Genomic DNA, 18,487 nt, shown 5'->3' on the forward strand with positions numbered 1-18,487 from the left:
TTTTTTGTGAATCAAACTGACATGTCCACGTTTTATTAGTCAGCGTGTCACGTCATCTGCGAGTGGATTACAAATATTTTATAATTTTAGTTGATTTGCAAAAATGTGTCAAAATGACACAACGGAGCATGACATGAGGTGTCTAAAATGAACAAAGCCTAGTTGAGGTGGTAAGTAAAAGTTGGTGTCAACATTAGGGGACCATCGATGGGTTCCACCTTAATTTTTTGTGGTTTCTCCATTTTAAGTTTTTATTTTTATATTTTTAATCATTTAAATTATTGTAAATCACGATAATTAATAATTAAAAATATTTTAAAGATATTAAAAATTCGATTGACTCTTAAAATTTTGTTGGTGCTACGCAAAATAGGACAAAGAAAGTAACATGAATTATTTGAAAACGACGTAAAAAACAATATAAATCTCATTAATTAACAACTTGTAATATTTCAAACCTATAAAAAAAATTAGGTTGAAATTCTATCTATGCCACATAAATTGGGACAAAGAGAGTAATATATATTATTTAAAAATTACGTAAAAAGTATTATAAATCATAATAATTAACAACTTATTAAATATTAAATTATTCCTTTATTAATGTATTATGTTAAGTGTATATTATTACTCTATATTTAATGTAATGTGATTCTAAATATGGCTTAAAACAAATTTATAATGTAGTAAAAATTTTATGAGGGTAAAATTTTCTGAATATTTGTTCCCATATTTTGTGTTTCATTATATTTTGTAAAAGTGTCTTTGACAAGTTTGAAAAAAAAAAACCTTTTAACTTGGAATTAAAAGAATCTTTTCTTGATTTATAAAAGAAAAATGAGTTAGCTCCGATGTAGGGTCAAATATAAAAACTAATTCAATGGCTCATGGAACCCACTATTTCAATGTCTATTATTTAATAAGAAGGAATATTAGTTAGATGACATAATTACCCTCAACTTAGATTTTTAGAGTCCGTTTGGATTGATTTATAAGTTATTTTCAGCTTTTTTGAGTATTTGAATGGTCAACTTAAAGTCATTTTGTGCTTAAAATAAGCTCCAATAAATAACCTACATATTCTTTTAATTTATAAACAGTTTTCAACTTATAAGTTACTATGACTCTTAATCTAACAAGAACACAGGTTGATACCTCTCTTTAGTAGAATAGAATATTTAAACCTCTTGTACAATGAAAATCCTACACAAATAAAATTTCATTCAACTAAGTAAATTTAAGATAATTTTGAAATAGTAAAAATAAATTTAAGAATTCAAATTTGTCAGTGCCATGGGCGATTCCATTTTGCCATTGCGGACGATTTCTCACTCACTAAACTTTCAGATCTGCCATTGACGATCTGGGGTTTGATATCAGATTTTCTTATCGGATACGCTTCAATAAAACACTTCTCGTAGAAATGTTAAATGATGATCGATTTTGAATTAGACTTAAAGAACTTTTATTTTATATATAATGCACAATATAACACTTTATATTAGCGCACTTCAAATATTACACTTAAAATCTAAAAATTTCAAAGTGCTACGCAATCTAACGTATTTAACTATCTAAAGGTCAATATTTTCAACTAAAATCGTTTTTTCCATTCGGTTCTGTTTTATATTTCAAGGGTTTGATTAGAATTTCTTCAGCATATTATTTATCATTTTTTATGATTTTAAATTTGTAAGATGTTGATAAGAGAAGTTTGGTATGTTCTCCAATTGCATATCATACTTGATTAACATCAAATAATTTATGGAGGGATGACGAGAAGTTAGAGATCTATGTATCATTGTTGCCATACAGCAATCTTTTTCACCCTATAGTTTTTTTTTCGTTTTAAAAAGAAAACAGAAAAAATGGGGGTAGTAGAAATGGGTGAGGGAATTCCAAGGTGGCGAATCAAATAGTCACCAACTAGACGAAAGTTCAGGTGCAACTGAGCTACTAAAATTCCCCACACTATATATAAGTTTTACTATCCTCAAAACAACTTTCCTCTCATTCACTAATACACCATCATAAGTTCTTGTAATTTTTCACAAGAAGAGATTCTGCTGAAGAGGAATCCCTAACTAGTTATATAACAACGTGCACAACAATAGTCAAAACAGGGTTATTTGTTAAAGGTTTGATGCCAATTTTTTTTTGGTTTTGGTATGAAATCTTGGAACATCATACATATATAAGACAAAGCTGACTGCGTGTAGCAAATGCTGAAAAGTGTAACAATGTCGCCGTCTAAGGGAAAATCACTCCACCTGGTAGTGTTCATTGGCCTGAAAACAGAAATGTGAAGAGCAACTCAAATTGGTTCGCTATAAACTAAAGCTGCAGAATCAGTTTTATATAAATGAAGAGAAGGATGGAAAAGCGATTGACGTGATCAGTTGGACATTCATCAACGTATTACAGAAACATGCTGAATCCTAAATCATGGTTAAATACCAAACAGATACACCACTACAACGGTTCATGGAAGTCCGCAAAAAGCAATTTGAAATTTTCTCACTTTTTTAGGGGTATGATTTCTGAATTGAAGCTCTAAATTAACCAAATCAAACACAAGATGTACCTTAGACATAATTTTCTTCCTTTCTCTAATGTAGTAAAGGAGAGACAGGGAGGTTCAGGGGTGACATGCAAAAAGAGCAAGGTTGTTTTTTGAGAGGCGACAACAGACTAGCATTCACAGGTATAAATGTCGAACATACCATAGTTTTGATGCACCTTTTTAAATTTGTCGATGGCTTTTATGAGGGAACCAAATTGCATGGACTTTAAGGTCCCCATATGTCTGCAGCCAAAAAATGAATAAATTCAGATCCAAAACCCTTTTGAAACATGTCCTAAAAATAGTGTATGCTCACGAAACATTAGCAAATTTCCAAACAATATTAGACAAGGAAAAGAGAGAAAAATTCAAATGACTAGCTTTTAACTAGCCTGTAAAATTGAGAGCATCTTGTACCTCCCTATCTGATTTGTTGTTTAATGATTCCGGATAACCAAAAACAAGAATTTCATACATACAAGCTACAGATGCATGTGTGCTGTCATAATTAAATGTTCGAGACTATAACACAGTGGAAGTACCTTAATAGAATCAAAGCAAACGAGAATCAAAATAAAACTTAATTACCAAAGCTAAAAACATTATCTGGAGTCTATCATGCAAGAGATGAGCAAAAAATGCTAAGTGTTTCAGCACGAATGTACTTACACGATCTCAGTGTACCGGATTCTCCATGCTGGAAAACCCATGTGACATCTCACAGGACCATAAACTAATAAAAGATCAGGCTCTGGTCCCCCATAACCTGTAGGTTTAATAATTTATCACGTTTATAGAAAGCTACCATTCACACAAAGATCAAAAATTCATATTGATGAATACATCAGGAAAACAGGGGGAAGGAAGAAAAATCAACACACCTACAGCTTGTAGCGCTTCAAACATGTCAGACTCTGTAAAATTACGCTTTTCTGGTTTTGTATTAGCATAGTGCTTGGCAAAAAGTAAATTAGCTGCTTTGGCCACTGCAGGCTTTGAATCAGCAAAAGAGACAAACTCCAGGTCTACATGCTTGTGGCACAGAAGGGTATCAGCAAAGGAAACATGCTTCAGTCATTAGCGCAATATTATACAAATTTAACTTTAGACTTTGACCATAAAGACAATTGCAGTAAAGCTTAACAATATTTCATTTGATCCTATCACTTGGTTTTATTTCTCTTTCCACTTCATATTATTCAGTATTTTGTCACTTCCCATACACCCCCAACCCCACCCCAATATCCAAAAAGGGAGGAAAATAACGTAAAAGTTATATAGTTATTTTATTTGTCATTTCTCATTTTCAAGGTCCAGGTTCATAGTCCACTATAATTGTAAAATAGCACCGGGACAATTCATGAGTTCAAATTGGCATCATTCGCAAAAAAAGAAGAAGAAGAGATGTAATTCGAAAGAAAGAATTGGTAACTATCCTAGGCACGTCTGAAATAAGACTTAACAGCCACCCTATGACTTGAGAAGATAAAATATACTAAATGAATGGAAAGGGTTTTGAAGGTCTTGTTTTTTCTCCGACCTTCCTATTTCATGTTCATAATGAAAATTACTAGTGATAAAATCTTCTGAGTAGGCTATCATCATTGATCTAGATAGAGACATCTTTGAAAATAATATTCTCCTAGATCCAGAAAATATATAAAATATGTCATTGTCCAAGTAAAAAAATTGTGCACGCACCACTTTCCCAAATGCCTATGTGCTTTTCTAGAGTCAACAGCCTAATATTCTGAAATGAGAAAATTTCAACTCACAATATTGTTTATATAGTTTCTCAATCTCTAACTTTGCAAATGACGAATTTATATTGTCAATTTTTTATTCCAAAGCTGTCAAATTATTTGTCGAATTCAAGGAAATCATTGAGAGTAGTCTACTATCTTCCATTAATCAGATTCCTCACAGATATAATTTCTGTAAGTCTATCTTATTCAGCATAACTCAATCTAGAGCACATGTCATGTAGATTTGCAGGTGGTCTTGTCAGGATTTAATTTCCAACAAGAATAATGCTTCACGTGAATAGACAAGGACTTAAATTTTTTAAATGAAAATAAAGGTAAATGTGTACTGAAATGCAAGAACTAACATAAACATAAGTCCATATCTAGCCAGGAACTTGGCAATACCTCAACCAAGGTTCCATGATCCGATCCTTCTACAATGGCTTTCTGGGACTTGTTCAATCCTTCTATAATAGCTGTCTGGGATTTTTTCAGCACTCCTACAATAAGCAATGGCTGTGGGAATCATACTTTTAGCAAAGTCTTGTAGATGCATCAGAAAGCGCACAAACAAGCTGGTGATTAGTTTTTTGACAACCTTACCTTCTCTATCATAGAGGCAGATGCTTTTTATACCAATAGATGCAAGCCAACACAATAACTCAAGAACTTTTGAAGTTTCGCGAGCTTCTTCACTCTCAATCACAACAGCCAGATAGCGCACTTTACTAATGTCAACGGCATTGTAACTCTTTAGCAGCCCACACGAAATAAGGTTATTTTCCACCATACGAGCTATGCGTAATACAGAGTACCAAACATTGATGATCAAGTGTAAAATGAGCCAGACAAAATGAAGCGCAAGGTTACCACACTGAAAAATGTTCACAACCAAAAGTGAGCTAATATATTGATACCAAGAAAAATGATTAGTATTGATATCAAGAAAAATGAACAGTATGCTCCTTTTAAACAAAAATGAGTCTTTAAACTACAGTCCCCCTAGAGCTGATAGCCTAATCATCCAAGAGGTTAAGAGAGTGGCCGAGGAAAGGAACTACTATTTTAGCAATATTGCTTTATAAATTAAAGAGCTCCGAAGTATGATATATAACTTTCTCTGCAACCATAGGTGGGCAGTGCTAAGTCCTTAGTAAATGAACTAAATTCAGCCACAATTTGATGTCATTGATGCATTTGTGAATCATATCTTTCATGTTTTACTGCTCAATCTCAAAGAACGTGAATGCGCTACTTTGTAAAACAAGGAATTGGTTTAGTGTGACCAAAGATACCCAAAAACTAAACTCAATCAGATTGAAGCTCAAGGGTTAGCTCTTGGGGGAGGGGGGATACAATTATAGATAATGTAGGATGTCAAAGCAACTTTTTACCACCAAAAACCTAATCAAAATTTCACAATATAACTCATTTGTTGAGGATTCATAGCAAGCACTATATATTTTTGAAGGTATACAGTGAATTTCTATCCTTTGAAATGTCTGCTACTATCAAGATTCTTTATACTTAATTGAGCTAGACTAGAATATGTGTATCTACTCTACTTATATATAAGAGATTCAGCACAACTACCATATCAAGGGAACTGATTTCAGGAAATTAGAGAAACAGGAATTGTAGAATTTTTCTCCAAGAGATACCTTGAACCAATATCAACTCGACAGTGAAGTAAACACTAACTCAAATATTCAACATGAAGGAGATCTACTATACTTAAAACACTGAGATAGAGAATTTACATAAGGAAAACTAAGCAATGAAACAGCAACAAAGAAGGGGATGAGATACCAGAAGAATCGGTGATGAGAAGGATAGACTTTGCCTAAGCACAATACACAAACGACTCCTCTGCTTGCCTAATATTTTGCTACTTAAATGTATTCTCTCCATCACCATTCAGTTCACACCTCCACAGGGGCATATATCATATATGTACATTAGTTACTAACATACAGGAACATTAGACAAAATAATGATGGCTTACCACAGATGTCCAGCTTAGAATCTTCTGTACCTCATTCCCTAAACCCATTGATCTGCAAATACTTCAAGAAAAAATAAGTGAAATAAATAAATTGCTGCAATTTCCCCAACAAAGAGTAACAGTAATTGTCGTCAACAATCACATATAAGAAAAGATACAGCAAAACTTTTTACTATCTGATATTGATTTTAACCCAAAAACGAAAGTACCATAACAAGATGCAAAATATCAAACTTTAGCAATTTGGGAGTGAGAAGCCTAAAAAGAACCTAACTTTGAATTATTTTTCCTCCAATAAAATATACCCAGATGAAAAAACTAACAAATTAGTGAAAAGGGTGTCTGAAATCCAGAAAAGTTTAAAAGAAAGCAAAAGAGCAGTGAGCAGCATAACACTTTGAACAAAAAGAACCCAGAAGAGATGAATCAGTGACCAAAGAAGAAGTAAATTGGAGAAAAAGAGAGATAATTTAGAGGGCAATGAGAATAATACCTATATCTGGTCCTAAATAGGGGGAAGTATTCAGCGCATGATTTGAGCTTCCTCTGCCTCTCTCTAAATTGATGACATTTCCACACGCAATAGCATAGGCAACTGCTTGGCTCTCCTCTTCTTTCAATTAAAAAATCTATAGTTTTGTGGGGAGAAGAGAAAATGTTCAAAATGTCCCTTAAGTTGATCCCTCGTGTATATAACTGTGTGATATGGAACATAATTGGAAAAAAAAAGGAAAATGTGTAATAAAATGATGGAACATTAATAGTTAGGGTCACCTCTAGTCACAATCTAAGTATTAGCCCATTACTTAAAAGTCGTTATATTTAATTTGAAAAGTTATAGATATATGCCAACTAATCTACTGCTCCTAATACAAACTAGATGCCATTTGCCAGTGGTAGAATGGCTCCAACAATCTGGTGTCTCTTACTTATTAATGCATACCTTGTTATGCCTTTAGTTTCAGTTTGTTTATTATTTTTATTAATCTATTTTTAAAATAATGATAAAAATTTTATATTGATAAGAATTAAGTTTAAACAATTGAAAACACATTAACTTTAAAACTTCTCATTTTAACTTTAATAAGAAGTTTTTACAGTCACAAAAATAGGTTATAATTTAGAACACAAGTTTTCTAACAGTATAAAACTATGAATTGTTTGAGTGATTAATAATTTTTTTGAATGTTTTTTAGTGCTGATAGTGTTTGACAGAAACAAATCACTCTGTATGCAGATGTTAGATACCAATGCTCGATATGCCTGATACAAATGTTCTTCGACTGTGTTCCAAACTGGATGAACACGGATTGGTTTGCACTCTTAAATGTAAAAATGCAGGCTTCCCCTACATGTTTGATACAAAGGATGAATGTCTCAACATTTTAATGAGGTTCATTCAGTGAGTAATTAGACTTCAAAAAAAATATTTTGTATTTTATATCTCACATCCCATGTTGTTTGACATCTCACGCGCATATGATATAATTTAAGCTACATACTTCCTAGAACTGATATTCTTTTTAAGTAGGGGAAAAAAATTAAGGGGCAACATAAATAATTAAAGACGAGACAAATTCTTAAATCTTTCGTTATGATGCCAGAATTTTAACCTTATGGGATCATATTAGAGCCATGCAATTTTTAAACACTAAGTAAGCAAAAAGAACAAAGAAAGAGACGGGGAAAAGAAGCCAATAAGGAGATGGGTGAATCTAAGGATAAGAAACAAACAAAGAGACAGGTAAATTGGAAGAGATAAACTACGATAATCAAAAAACAAGCTAAAGAACGATACTTACCAAAGTTGAGGAGCCTGAATACAGGCGCGAACAGCAATCACAATGACACAGGTGGAAAACCTGAAAAGAAGAAATCAGAATTAACAGTTTGGCTCAAGAGCAATGGACCAACATATATCGTAAAAGCAACTCACAGAACAGTGCCAAATGCATGCAATATTTAGTTAAAAGTATTTTACAGTTAGTAGCAGAAGAAAATTTATTGTTGGAAAGTGAAATCAACCAATACATAATAGCAACAGCCGCTAAAGAAAACTAAGAGAGAAGAGTCTGAATTGCGGCAGCCTTGCATTGCATATGCAAACAATGGATACCAAAAGAGATTAAGAGTTGCGGGACTCCTCTCAACTTAGACATTTGCATAGGCAAACCAAAAGCAGAGTGAAGTATGTAGTACAAATATAGTGACCACCCAAAAAATCCCTCTAATTTCACAAATTGAAGAAGCTAAGCAACATTAGTATAGCAGCGGAAAAGCGGGAATGGTAATCTATGCTAGGAGTGCCCTTACTTTAAACCTTAAGTAGCTCACTGAAGGAAGCGTGAAAGTAAGAGTGCTATCAAATCCTCTGTGAGTGAGGATACTCTTTATTTTGGGAATCGAGCAAAGTAAAGCCAAGAAGCTAAGTGACAATAATCAAAGGAAGCAGAAGAACGGGACATACAAAAGTGAAGGAAGTTGAACACACTCGAGAACAATAATCACAACGACACAGGCCAGTTAGGGCGTATAAACCTGGCTGGAGTAAGTATACAGCTGCTTGTGAACCTTCAGGTACTATTTTATTCAATGTTTGTTCAATTACGAAGAATACCATCACTAGTATAAAGGCAGCAGAAAGTGATGATGAGGGCAGGTGCTACAGTGAGAAGTGAGTAAAACAGTGTATAAACACAGCAAGATTAAAAATGCAAAAGGCTGTCAAGAATATGTCACGGCAATGGGAAATTACCAAAAAAGCTACGCAGTTGATATGCAGATTAATCCATTCCCGATTAAATTTAAAGGGTTAGCTTTTCATAATTACACACCGGGGAAAAAGAAAAAGTTGAGCGAGGATGGATTTAAGATGACGTATGAGTAAATTAAGAACTTAAAGTGCCTAATCATAGTCCCCTACTAATTCAGATATACGCAGGTAGTCTAATCGCAAGAAATATTCCAGTAAGCCTGACTTTAAAGTTAACTCTCTACAACTTTTCTTTTATTCATTTGGAGATAGATTTAGGCGAAACAGATGAACCGGTAGGAAAAGATCTGAAACAAAAGTGTCTTAGATTTTTAGGAAGTGGAAGTGTTCAAAAGGGCCCTACAAACCCATATTAACTATTGCCCAACCGAAACATAGCAGCATTTAGCGATACATCGCTAGAAACTAATAACAACTTATCTCATATTTCATTAGAAAAGTTCCAAACTGCATTAAGGAATTTTCGAGCATGGCTAAGCTGCTAGGTAAAAAAATTGGAATCGACGACGGTGTACATGTTACCATTGGAAAAGTTAATTTATAACTTATAATTTTCTTCGGCTTTGCATGTCATTTAGAAAGGTCTGGTTACCAGTCATCCCTTTACGTAAACTTCTAAGTTGTGGTGGCTTCAATTTTGCCTTCATGAAAGACTTTCTAACTGCCTATTTAAACTAAGAGTTTCTCCTGAGCAGTCAAAAAAATATGTAATTTTGACCTAATACTGATCTTTGTACATCAATTAGAGACAAAGATGAGGTTTGTTAATTTTTGCTTGCTAAGTGTTTGCAAAAATTCCCATAAACTAATCAGTTTTAACTACATTCTTGATTTATAATCTGTGGTTGCTAAATCAACTTCTAAGTCAAATAGCAGAGATGAATCAGGTATTTGTGACTATGTACCAACATAATCTGTCTAAGGATTAGCTGAAATTAGTATGTAGTAGTATTATGCAGTGAAGGGATAATGGTCAATAGCTACTCTAGTGATGATATACACACACTCATCATGTTGAATGTGGATGCTCCAAGTCCATTAACATACGGTGTATTATGTAGTTTGGAACTCAATTCATGCAAATATACTAAAAATAGTAGAATAGAAGCATCATTGTTTGTCTAGATACTCATCTCTGAATCTCCAACAAAGTCACTGATCTAATAATATTTATAAGCATGGGCCTGCATTCACTATTAAGAGCCCGTTTGGTTTGGCTTATAAGTTGTTTCTGAGGTATTTTCAACTTTTTTGAGTGTTTGACTGACCAACTTAAAGTCATTTTGTGCTTAAAATAAGCTCAAAAAAATAATTGAGTCTATTTGGCTTAGGTTATCCAAAGCAGCCTATAAGATAAAAACAGGTTATAAGCTGTTCAAAATAAGTTAAGTGGCACTCAGTCTCAATTAAACCCCTTCCTTCTTGATTTCAAACTTAATCCTTCCTCCTTTAGACTCATAATCTTATGCAACTGAACTCATGGTTCTACGTCCTGCTTGTTTGCTAAGTCACTCACTCTACCGAGGCGTAAAACCTATTATCTTTATGTTAGTGTACATCCCGGAAACAGCTTTCGATTCTTGTCGGATACAAACTTCATCAACCTATAAAACTAAATCTAAAACCAAAGCCTTACAAATCTAATTCAACCAAATCAGAAACGGGCGAAAAAAATTCAGCATATGAAGATGAAAACCTAAGAAACCAAATCTAAAAATTGAAGAGCAAGACAGAAAAATAACAAAGAATTACCTTAAAATTGCAGCAATACTTGGAGAAGATGGAAGATAAAGAGCTATACGTCTGTCTTCTCTTTCTTCCCCGTATTCTCTCTCACAGTTTCGGACTCAAATTTGTGATCAATATCCAATTTTATGGTTACTATTTCATTAATATTTGCATCATAATACTTTCTTTTTGCACATTTAGCTGTTATGGACAAAAAGTAACAGTCGTGTTTGAAATTTGATAAATTTCCGATATTCGCCAAACTGTCATCTTGTGAAGAACAAACATCAAATGTTTTCGCTTGATATATATTGTTTAGTATGACTAGCAAAGGTAAATGTTACATTTTTTTTTTATTGAGATGCATGTAAAAAATATTGTATGTTTTTATCACAGTTATATATGAGTTTGAATAAAAAATAATAATTTGTTCTTCAAATTTTAATAATTTAACACTCAAATATACTCTAAATAAGCTTCTGTTTGAAATATAAGTTACAAAAATTATAAAGAACATTACATAATCATTAATTTATCAAAAACACAAAAAAATCTAACAAATTCTTTTAACACTCTTTTAATTTTTCTAAGTGTGTAATTTAGTCATTGTAATATGTAAAAATGGACTGAAATTTTAGGTACGTGATTCTGAAAGTTTTTGGGGAAAAAAATAATAATTTATTTTTTTAAATTTCAACACCCAAAATTTACTTTAAATAAAGTTAAGTTTGTATCACAAAGAACAAATTTCAATAATTAAATTGTCAATATAACAATAAATATAGTAAACTCATTTAACACCCTTTCAATTTTTTCATATATTATGTGTATAATTATATATGATTGAAACATATATATTAAAATAGGTTAAAATTTCAGTCAAATGTTTCTTAATCTAGGAGCATACAATTGCCAACGGTAAACAATCACATGAATTGTTCAACCCATCTGAATGAAATGCATAAATATACCCTAGAATATTCTAGAAGATGGAACCTCTTGCTTGGCGTCTAGGAATGAATAGATTCTGTAATTAGTCAAGATTGGTAAGCCTCCTGGCCAATTCACCATTTCTCACTTACTTGCTACTTACTCATTAAATATCGACTTGAACAAGGAAAGCGCTTACCTTCTCTATTTCCTTCCTTATGATTGACTGCTTTTTCTTCCTTTTTTCATGCTTCGGGAGGAAGAGATCGGAACAAGATCAAAAGAACTGATTATTTTCTACAATAAGAAAATAGTTATCTACTGACCATGTTTTCTTTCTGTGGTAATGTCGTAGCGTAGGACTCCAGGAACCCTCTCTTTCAATTGAGCTGATCACCTCCCTTCGCTAGTTATAGTTGTGCTCTTTCTAAGCAGCTTGGGGGAGGGGGGGGATATTGAATTGCACGTATGAAGATTTAAAAAGAATCAATCTGATCCAGGTCATAATCTTTATGGGATTCCCAAAATTATTAATAAAAAGTCAACCGCGCAGAATCAAAGAATTACAAATGACCTTACAAAAAGAATTTAATTGTGAAAATCAATAATTAAATATTGTTATCACAAAAATTGCAAAATCTTATAAAACTCTAATATTCTTGTAGAATTTATAGCTGGACAATTAAAGAATAGAGTCTTATTTCGAAAAGTAATGAAAAAGGCTATTGAATTAACAAAACAAATGGATACAAAAAAAATTGAAATACAAATTATAGGGCGTATCAATAAAAAAGAAATTGCACGTGTCAACTGAAACAGAGAAGGCAGAGTTCTCCTATACGCCTGAGAGTTGTCTAATATTAAACACTTTAATGAGGTAATCAAAATAGGATACACCGTAAATATTTTACAACTTTTTGCACCGATGAATTGTAAATTCATGCTTGTTTTAAAATTAATACAAATTGATGAAGTGGGCAACCACATTATCTTTTGTTGGAACTTATGATCTTAACAAAAAAATTCCATCATTTTTATTGAAAGTTCATGCATATATGACTAAAGTTCAAGCAAATAAAATTGGATGAAGTCAATATTTATGTTATAAAATATATATATATAGTCAATATTTTTGTACGATGAACTTTCTATTTTTTAATCGGTAACTTGATCTTTCGATTAAATATATTGTTTTAATGATTTAGGGATAGTTTCAAAAATATATAATAAAGTAATTAGTTTAACAAATATAACCATTTTATTTACATAAAAAATAGCCAAAAGTTATAGAAAGTATACACTAACTATACAATATAACTTACTATACATGAGTTATATACTGATTATACATTATGATACACTCAAAAAGCTGAATGTTATTTAACTATACACAGAAGTATGCAGTAAAATAAAATATACAATTAACTATTCAATCTCGATCAACTCAAAATCATCTCAAAACAGTCCTAAATTTTAAATGTGAAGTCCTTTTGATGTTTTGAATTTTTTGTTATATAATTCACTCAAAATAATTCACAATTACGATACAATCGAATAAAAAAAAACAAAGAAGGAAACGAAGAAGAATGGAGAATCAGAAGATGAAAAAGGAGGAGGAGGAGGAAGAAGGAGGAAGCAACAAAAGAGAAGAAGAAGAAGAAGATGAAGAACAACGAAACGAAGAAAGACACAATGAAGAAGACTCAGAAGTCGGTGATCATTTTTTTTGGAAATTAACAAGGCCGAATGATCATATCAAGTAATTATTCAAAATTAAGCTAAAAAATTGATAAATTAAATTTATTGGCTGATATTTTACATAATTTGTCCAATAATTTATACGTTGTTTAGTTTTTTAAATGTAAGATTATATCTTGTAACTTTAATTTATCATTACATGACTTTATCATAATAATATATAAAGTGTAATGATCTTGTCACCAATAATTATTTTTACTTAGTTTGACTTTACAAATAAGTTGTAACTGTGTAGTATTAGTCATTTACATTGCATTTAATTTCCTGACTACTTTCTTTGTAATACTATATCTCAAACCACCTTCTCCCTTAACTTAGTAGCGATTAAATTTCCTAAAAATTTTGCTCTTATAAAAAAAATGAATTATAAACGTCGCTAGTTTAAAAAAAGAAGATAATCAGAAAGATAGTCAATAATTTAGATTTGTTAAAGAAGGTACTTGTTATATATGTCGATACTTTTGTAATATTTTAGTATTAAGTGTTTTTTGTTATCATAATCATTTTCAAGGTTTTAATTAGATCGTAACCCAAAAAATTTGGTCATTAATTCCAACTTCCAAGGCAGTTCAACAATTCAAAGTGAAAAAGGTTGGAGAATCTGATGCTATTAGTTGCTACTATTATTTTATTTTCATGGAGATCTTTTCAAGTCAACTTTTGACCACCAACTTTTTTCAAATTGAATTCAACAAATATGAGAAAGTGGAAATATATTTAGCTAGAAATTTTAATTATTTTGATCGATCAATTAAATATTAATTTATTTAATAACTGATAGTACCATTTTATAACCTTAAAAGTTGTTTGCATGTAGAGTTCTCTTTTAAAATATTGTTTGATTATACGACTAATTTTTTTTAGTCAGTGATTGAAAATAAGTTTTTCAAGTTCAAAAATTTGATTAGATATCGATTTTTCAACTTACAAAATTTTAACTTATTTCAAATAAAATACTATCCAAACATACTTTCAAATACCATTTTTTTTAAACTTCATTCTACTACGCCGAATGCCCTTCCACCTCCTTCAATTTGTTTTTAGTTAGAATATATCTAATACTAAAAATAGAAAAAATAATTATATAAACAATCTCAAGACACGTCAAAGTTTATTTTGTATATTAACGCCAACTTTGAACTTTATTGATTTATATTATTTACATTGAAGTGTTTCAATTCTCAATTTTCTTAACCTATGCCATTGATTTGTTTTAGTTTGTTCTTAATTAAGGTACTGGAAACTAAAGGCACTTTAACAAATGATTCTTTTTTCCCAAAGTGAGTCGCAGTAAGTAATTAATTTTACAGGGCAAGAAGAACAACTAAATGTAAAATATTTTTCACTTTTCCAACTCAAATCAAATATTGTCCCCCCAAAAAATCATGTCTTTCAATAAATATCAAATATAAAGTGGAAAAAATTTAAAATTCTAGAGTGAAAAAGAGTGAAGTAGAACTCTTCTATCTTTAATCAAACATTGGAACCTGGGGCTAAATGTGGGGAACAAAACAATTGTTGGAGAGGTTATTTGTCTTGGATAGAACTCTTCTATCTTTAATCAGACATTGGAACCTGGGGCTAAGTGTGGGGAACAAAACAATTGTAGGAGAGGTTATTTGTCTTGGATAAAAGAAAGGGGCATAAAATGTATTATTTTTCTTTTTTGTGTTGAAATGTGAAAGAAGTATTCTGCCTGTCTTATTTCTTAAGCATAATTAGCTTATATACAAGATTACAAGCCTAAAGTTAGACTAAGGATCCAAATTGATTAGCTCTAATTAAGGGTTAATTATATCGCTAAATATACACATACCAAATATAACAACTATACAAAATCAGAATATATTATCATATATTCTAACACACCCCCGCAGTCGTAGCGGGAAGTTCCCGAACACTAAGACTGTCCCGAAAATCTTCAAATAGAATCAAAGGAAGACCCTTGGTAAAGATATCAGCAATCTGATAACGAGATGGTACATGTAAAACACGAACCTGACCTCGAGCAACCTTTTCACGAACAAAGTGAATATCCATCTCGATATGTTTAGTGCGTTGATGTTGAACAGGATTACCAGCAAGATATATAGCACTAACATTATCACAATACACCAATGTAGCCTTCTTAATGGGACAATGAAATTCCAAAAGAAGATTACGTAACCAACACGACTCAGAAACCACATTAGCCCTCAATATTCCGCCTCGGCACTAGATCGGGACAAAGTAGGTTGCCGTTTAACGGACCACGAGATCAAGTTATCACCTAAAAACACACAATATCCTAATGTCGATCTGTGGGTATCCGGACATCCACCCCAATCCGCATCTGTATAGGAAATGAGAGTGGATGTAGAGGATGGATATAAATGAAGACCATAATCTAGGGTACCCTGAATATAGCGCACAATGCGCTTGAGAGCAAGCATGTGTTCTTCTTTTGGGTTATGCATGAATAAACATACTTGTTGGACCGCATATGTGATATCGGGTCGTGTGAAGGTGAGATATTGAAGTGCCCCTGCAAGGCTCCGATAGAGAGTAGGATCTGCATAAGATGTGCGAGAAGTAGCACTCAACTTCGGTTTAGTTTCAGCCAGAGGAGGAGATGGCCTACAGGAAGACATGCCAGCTCTGTCAACGATTTTTGATGCATACTTCTTTTGTGATAAGAATAGGCCACCTGCATGAGGAGTAACTGCAATACCCAAGAAATAACTCAAAGGGCCCAAGTCCTTCATAGCAAATTCCGAGCTAAAAAGGGCAATTATGGACTTTCGAAGATCATTAGAAGAAGCAGCTAAAATAATGTCATCCACATATAATAATATATAAGCCATGTGAGTACCTTGCCGATAAATGAAGAGAGAGTGATCAGAAATACTATGAGAAAACCCAAGAGTGGAGACATAGTCAGCAAACCTCTTATACCACGTTCGCGGAGCTTGTTTGAGGTCATATAGAGATTTCTTCAGTAAGCACACATGAGTAAGATGATCGGGATCCCGGAACCCCATAGGTTGATGTATGTAAACAGTCTCTTTAAGTGCACCATGTAGGATTGCATTTTTGACATCAAGTTGGTGAATAGGCCATGATTTGGAGAGAGCCAAGCTGAGGACGGTACGAATAGTAGCCGGTTTGACTACCGGGCTAAATGTCTCACCACAATCAATGCCCACCAGTTGAGTTTTGCCATCACCTATAAGACGGGCTTTATGTCTCTCAAAAGAACCATCAGAATTTTCTTTATGAGCAAAAATCCACATAGACCGAATAACAATAACATCGGGTGGACCGGGTACCAATTCCCACGTCTTATTTTTAATAAGAGCATCAAGTTCATCAGTTATAGCCATTTTCCAATTGGGGTCACGAAGAGAAAACACGGGGTTACGGGGCAGTGGGGATTTTGACACTGAAGTATGGAGATTGTGATGTTTCTTTGGTTTAAAAATACCATGCATGCTATGAGAACAGGTCTACTATGTGGGCTTGGAAGAAGGCTATGATGATTAAGAAATAATGGTGGAGAAGGCGTTGCGCCTGAAGCATAAGGCCCAGTGGCTTGTGGCGAGTTAGTTCCATCTATGTGGCTATCTAGGCTAACAAGGTTGGGCTGTGTGGGGCCAATAGTAGTGGATGTAGTATCATGGGCAAGAGGAGTACTGTTTGGGCTAGAAGAGGAAAGGAAATGATGGACCAAGTAAGGTGTAAGGCCATCATCTAAGAAGCCGTAGGAGTCTCTCTGTGGAGTGTGTAATTTTATAAGTGGAAACTGTGTCTCATCAAAGATAACATGACAACTAATGATGACTTTTCGAGAGGAAAGATCAAAACACTTGTACCCACGATGATTAGAAGGGTAACCCAAAAAAATACATGGTGTAGAACGGGGTTGAAGTTTGTGTATGATAGTAGAAGGGAATAGAGGAAAACATAAACACCCAAAAACCCGAAGATGAGAATAAGACGGGTCCTTTTGATACAGAAGCTGGAGGGGAAATTGATAATTCAATTACTTATGAGGAAGAATATTGAGAAGGTAAGTTGCCATTTGTAATGCATGGTGCCAAAAAGAGGGAGGTAAAGAAGCATGGGCAAGTAAAGTACGAACAACATTGTTAATCGTACGAATTTTCCTTTCAGCCTTTCCATTTTGAGGAGAAGTATGAGGACAAGACAACCGGAAAGAAATACCATGCTTTTTACAAAAATCTCAAAAAGGTCCATTATCAAATTCCCGACCATTATAACATTATATGGTCTTAATTTCCCATTCAAATTGAGTTCCGATGAATGTTCTAAAATTTAATATGGTGGAATAAGTATCAAATTTTTAGATAATGGAAAGGTCCATAAAAATTTAGAAAAATCATCCAAAAATAATATATAATACCGATGACCAGTAGAACTCAAAACAGGTGATGTCCAAAGATCAGTATGAATAATATCAAATGGCATAATAGTAGTAGAATTTGAAGTAACAAACGACAATTTAATATGTTTCCCAAGAGGACATGAATGACAAACACTAAAATTTCCAGATTTATTACATTCAATAAAATTATTCTTCCTAAGAGAACTCAAAATATGCGCTCCCGGGTGGCCCAAACGGTCATGCCATAAGGAGGGAGCTAAAGCAGCAAAGGTAGAATGGGAAGAGACATGTGGCTTGGTGATGGGATAGAGCTCGCCCCGACTCTCACATCTCATTAGACACATCCCCGTCTGTAAATCCTTTACAGAAAACTCAAATGGATCAAAGTCAATTGAACCCGAAAGTGTGCTAATCCCTATGTTGTGCGGAGCTGAGTATCTTCTATGGTGTGGTCTTCCGCTGTCCCTTTCCGCTTCACGCAATAGCACGCTCCAAAGCAAGCGGGCTTCGCCGGTAGTAGCAGCCCTTAAACCAAAAAAAAGGGAGTCTCTGACTTCCTTCCCCTATTTTTTTTATGCATTTCATTCTCTATTTGGCCCGC

General features: G+C 33.2%; 1 protein-coding gene across 4 annotated transcripts; it reads right to left on the reverse strand.

The window, feature by feature from the left end:
• Positions 1-1,937: 1,937 nt before the first annotated feature.
• Positions 1,938-11,085, reverse strand: LOC129900934 (uncharacterized). Of its 4 annotated transcripts, none has more exons than XM_055976020.1 (10): positions 10,839-11,085; positions 8,116-8,175; positions 6,807-6,942; positions 6,314-6,365; positions 4,912-5,182; positions 4,714-4,808; positions 3,445-3,595; positions 3,233-3,329; positions 2,724-2,806; positions 1,938-2,288 (listed from the first exon to the last, which is right to left on the reverse strand). In XM_055976020.1, the coding sequence occupies exons 4-10, from the start codon at positions 6,359-6,361 to the stop codon at positions 2,281-2,283; spliced, it is 753 nt and encodes a 250-aa protein (XP_055831995.1). In that variant the 5' UTR covers positions 6,362-6,365; positions 6,807-6,942; positions 8,116-8,175; positions 10,839-11,085; the 3' UTR covers positions 1,938-2,280. The 4 variants fall into 4 exon arrangements, with proteins under 4 accessions (XP_055831995.1, XP_055831994.1, XP_055831996.1 ...); XM_055976019.1 differs by having other exon boundaries at positions 6,314-6,374; XM_055976021.1 differs by having other exon boundaries at positions 6,314-6,374; positions 6,807-7,009.
• Between the last annotated feature and the right edge of the window lie 7,402 nt (positions 11,086-18,487).

Source organism: Solanum dulcamara, chromosome 8, assembly GCF_947179165.1.
Source record: "Solanum dulcamara chromosome 8, daSolDulc1.2, whole genome shotgun sequence".
In the NCBI taxonomy this organism is placed as follows: Eukaryota; Viridiplantae; Streptophyta; class Magnoliopsida; order Solanales; family Solanaceae; genus Solanum; species Solanum dulcamara.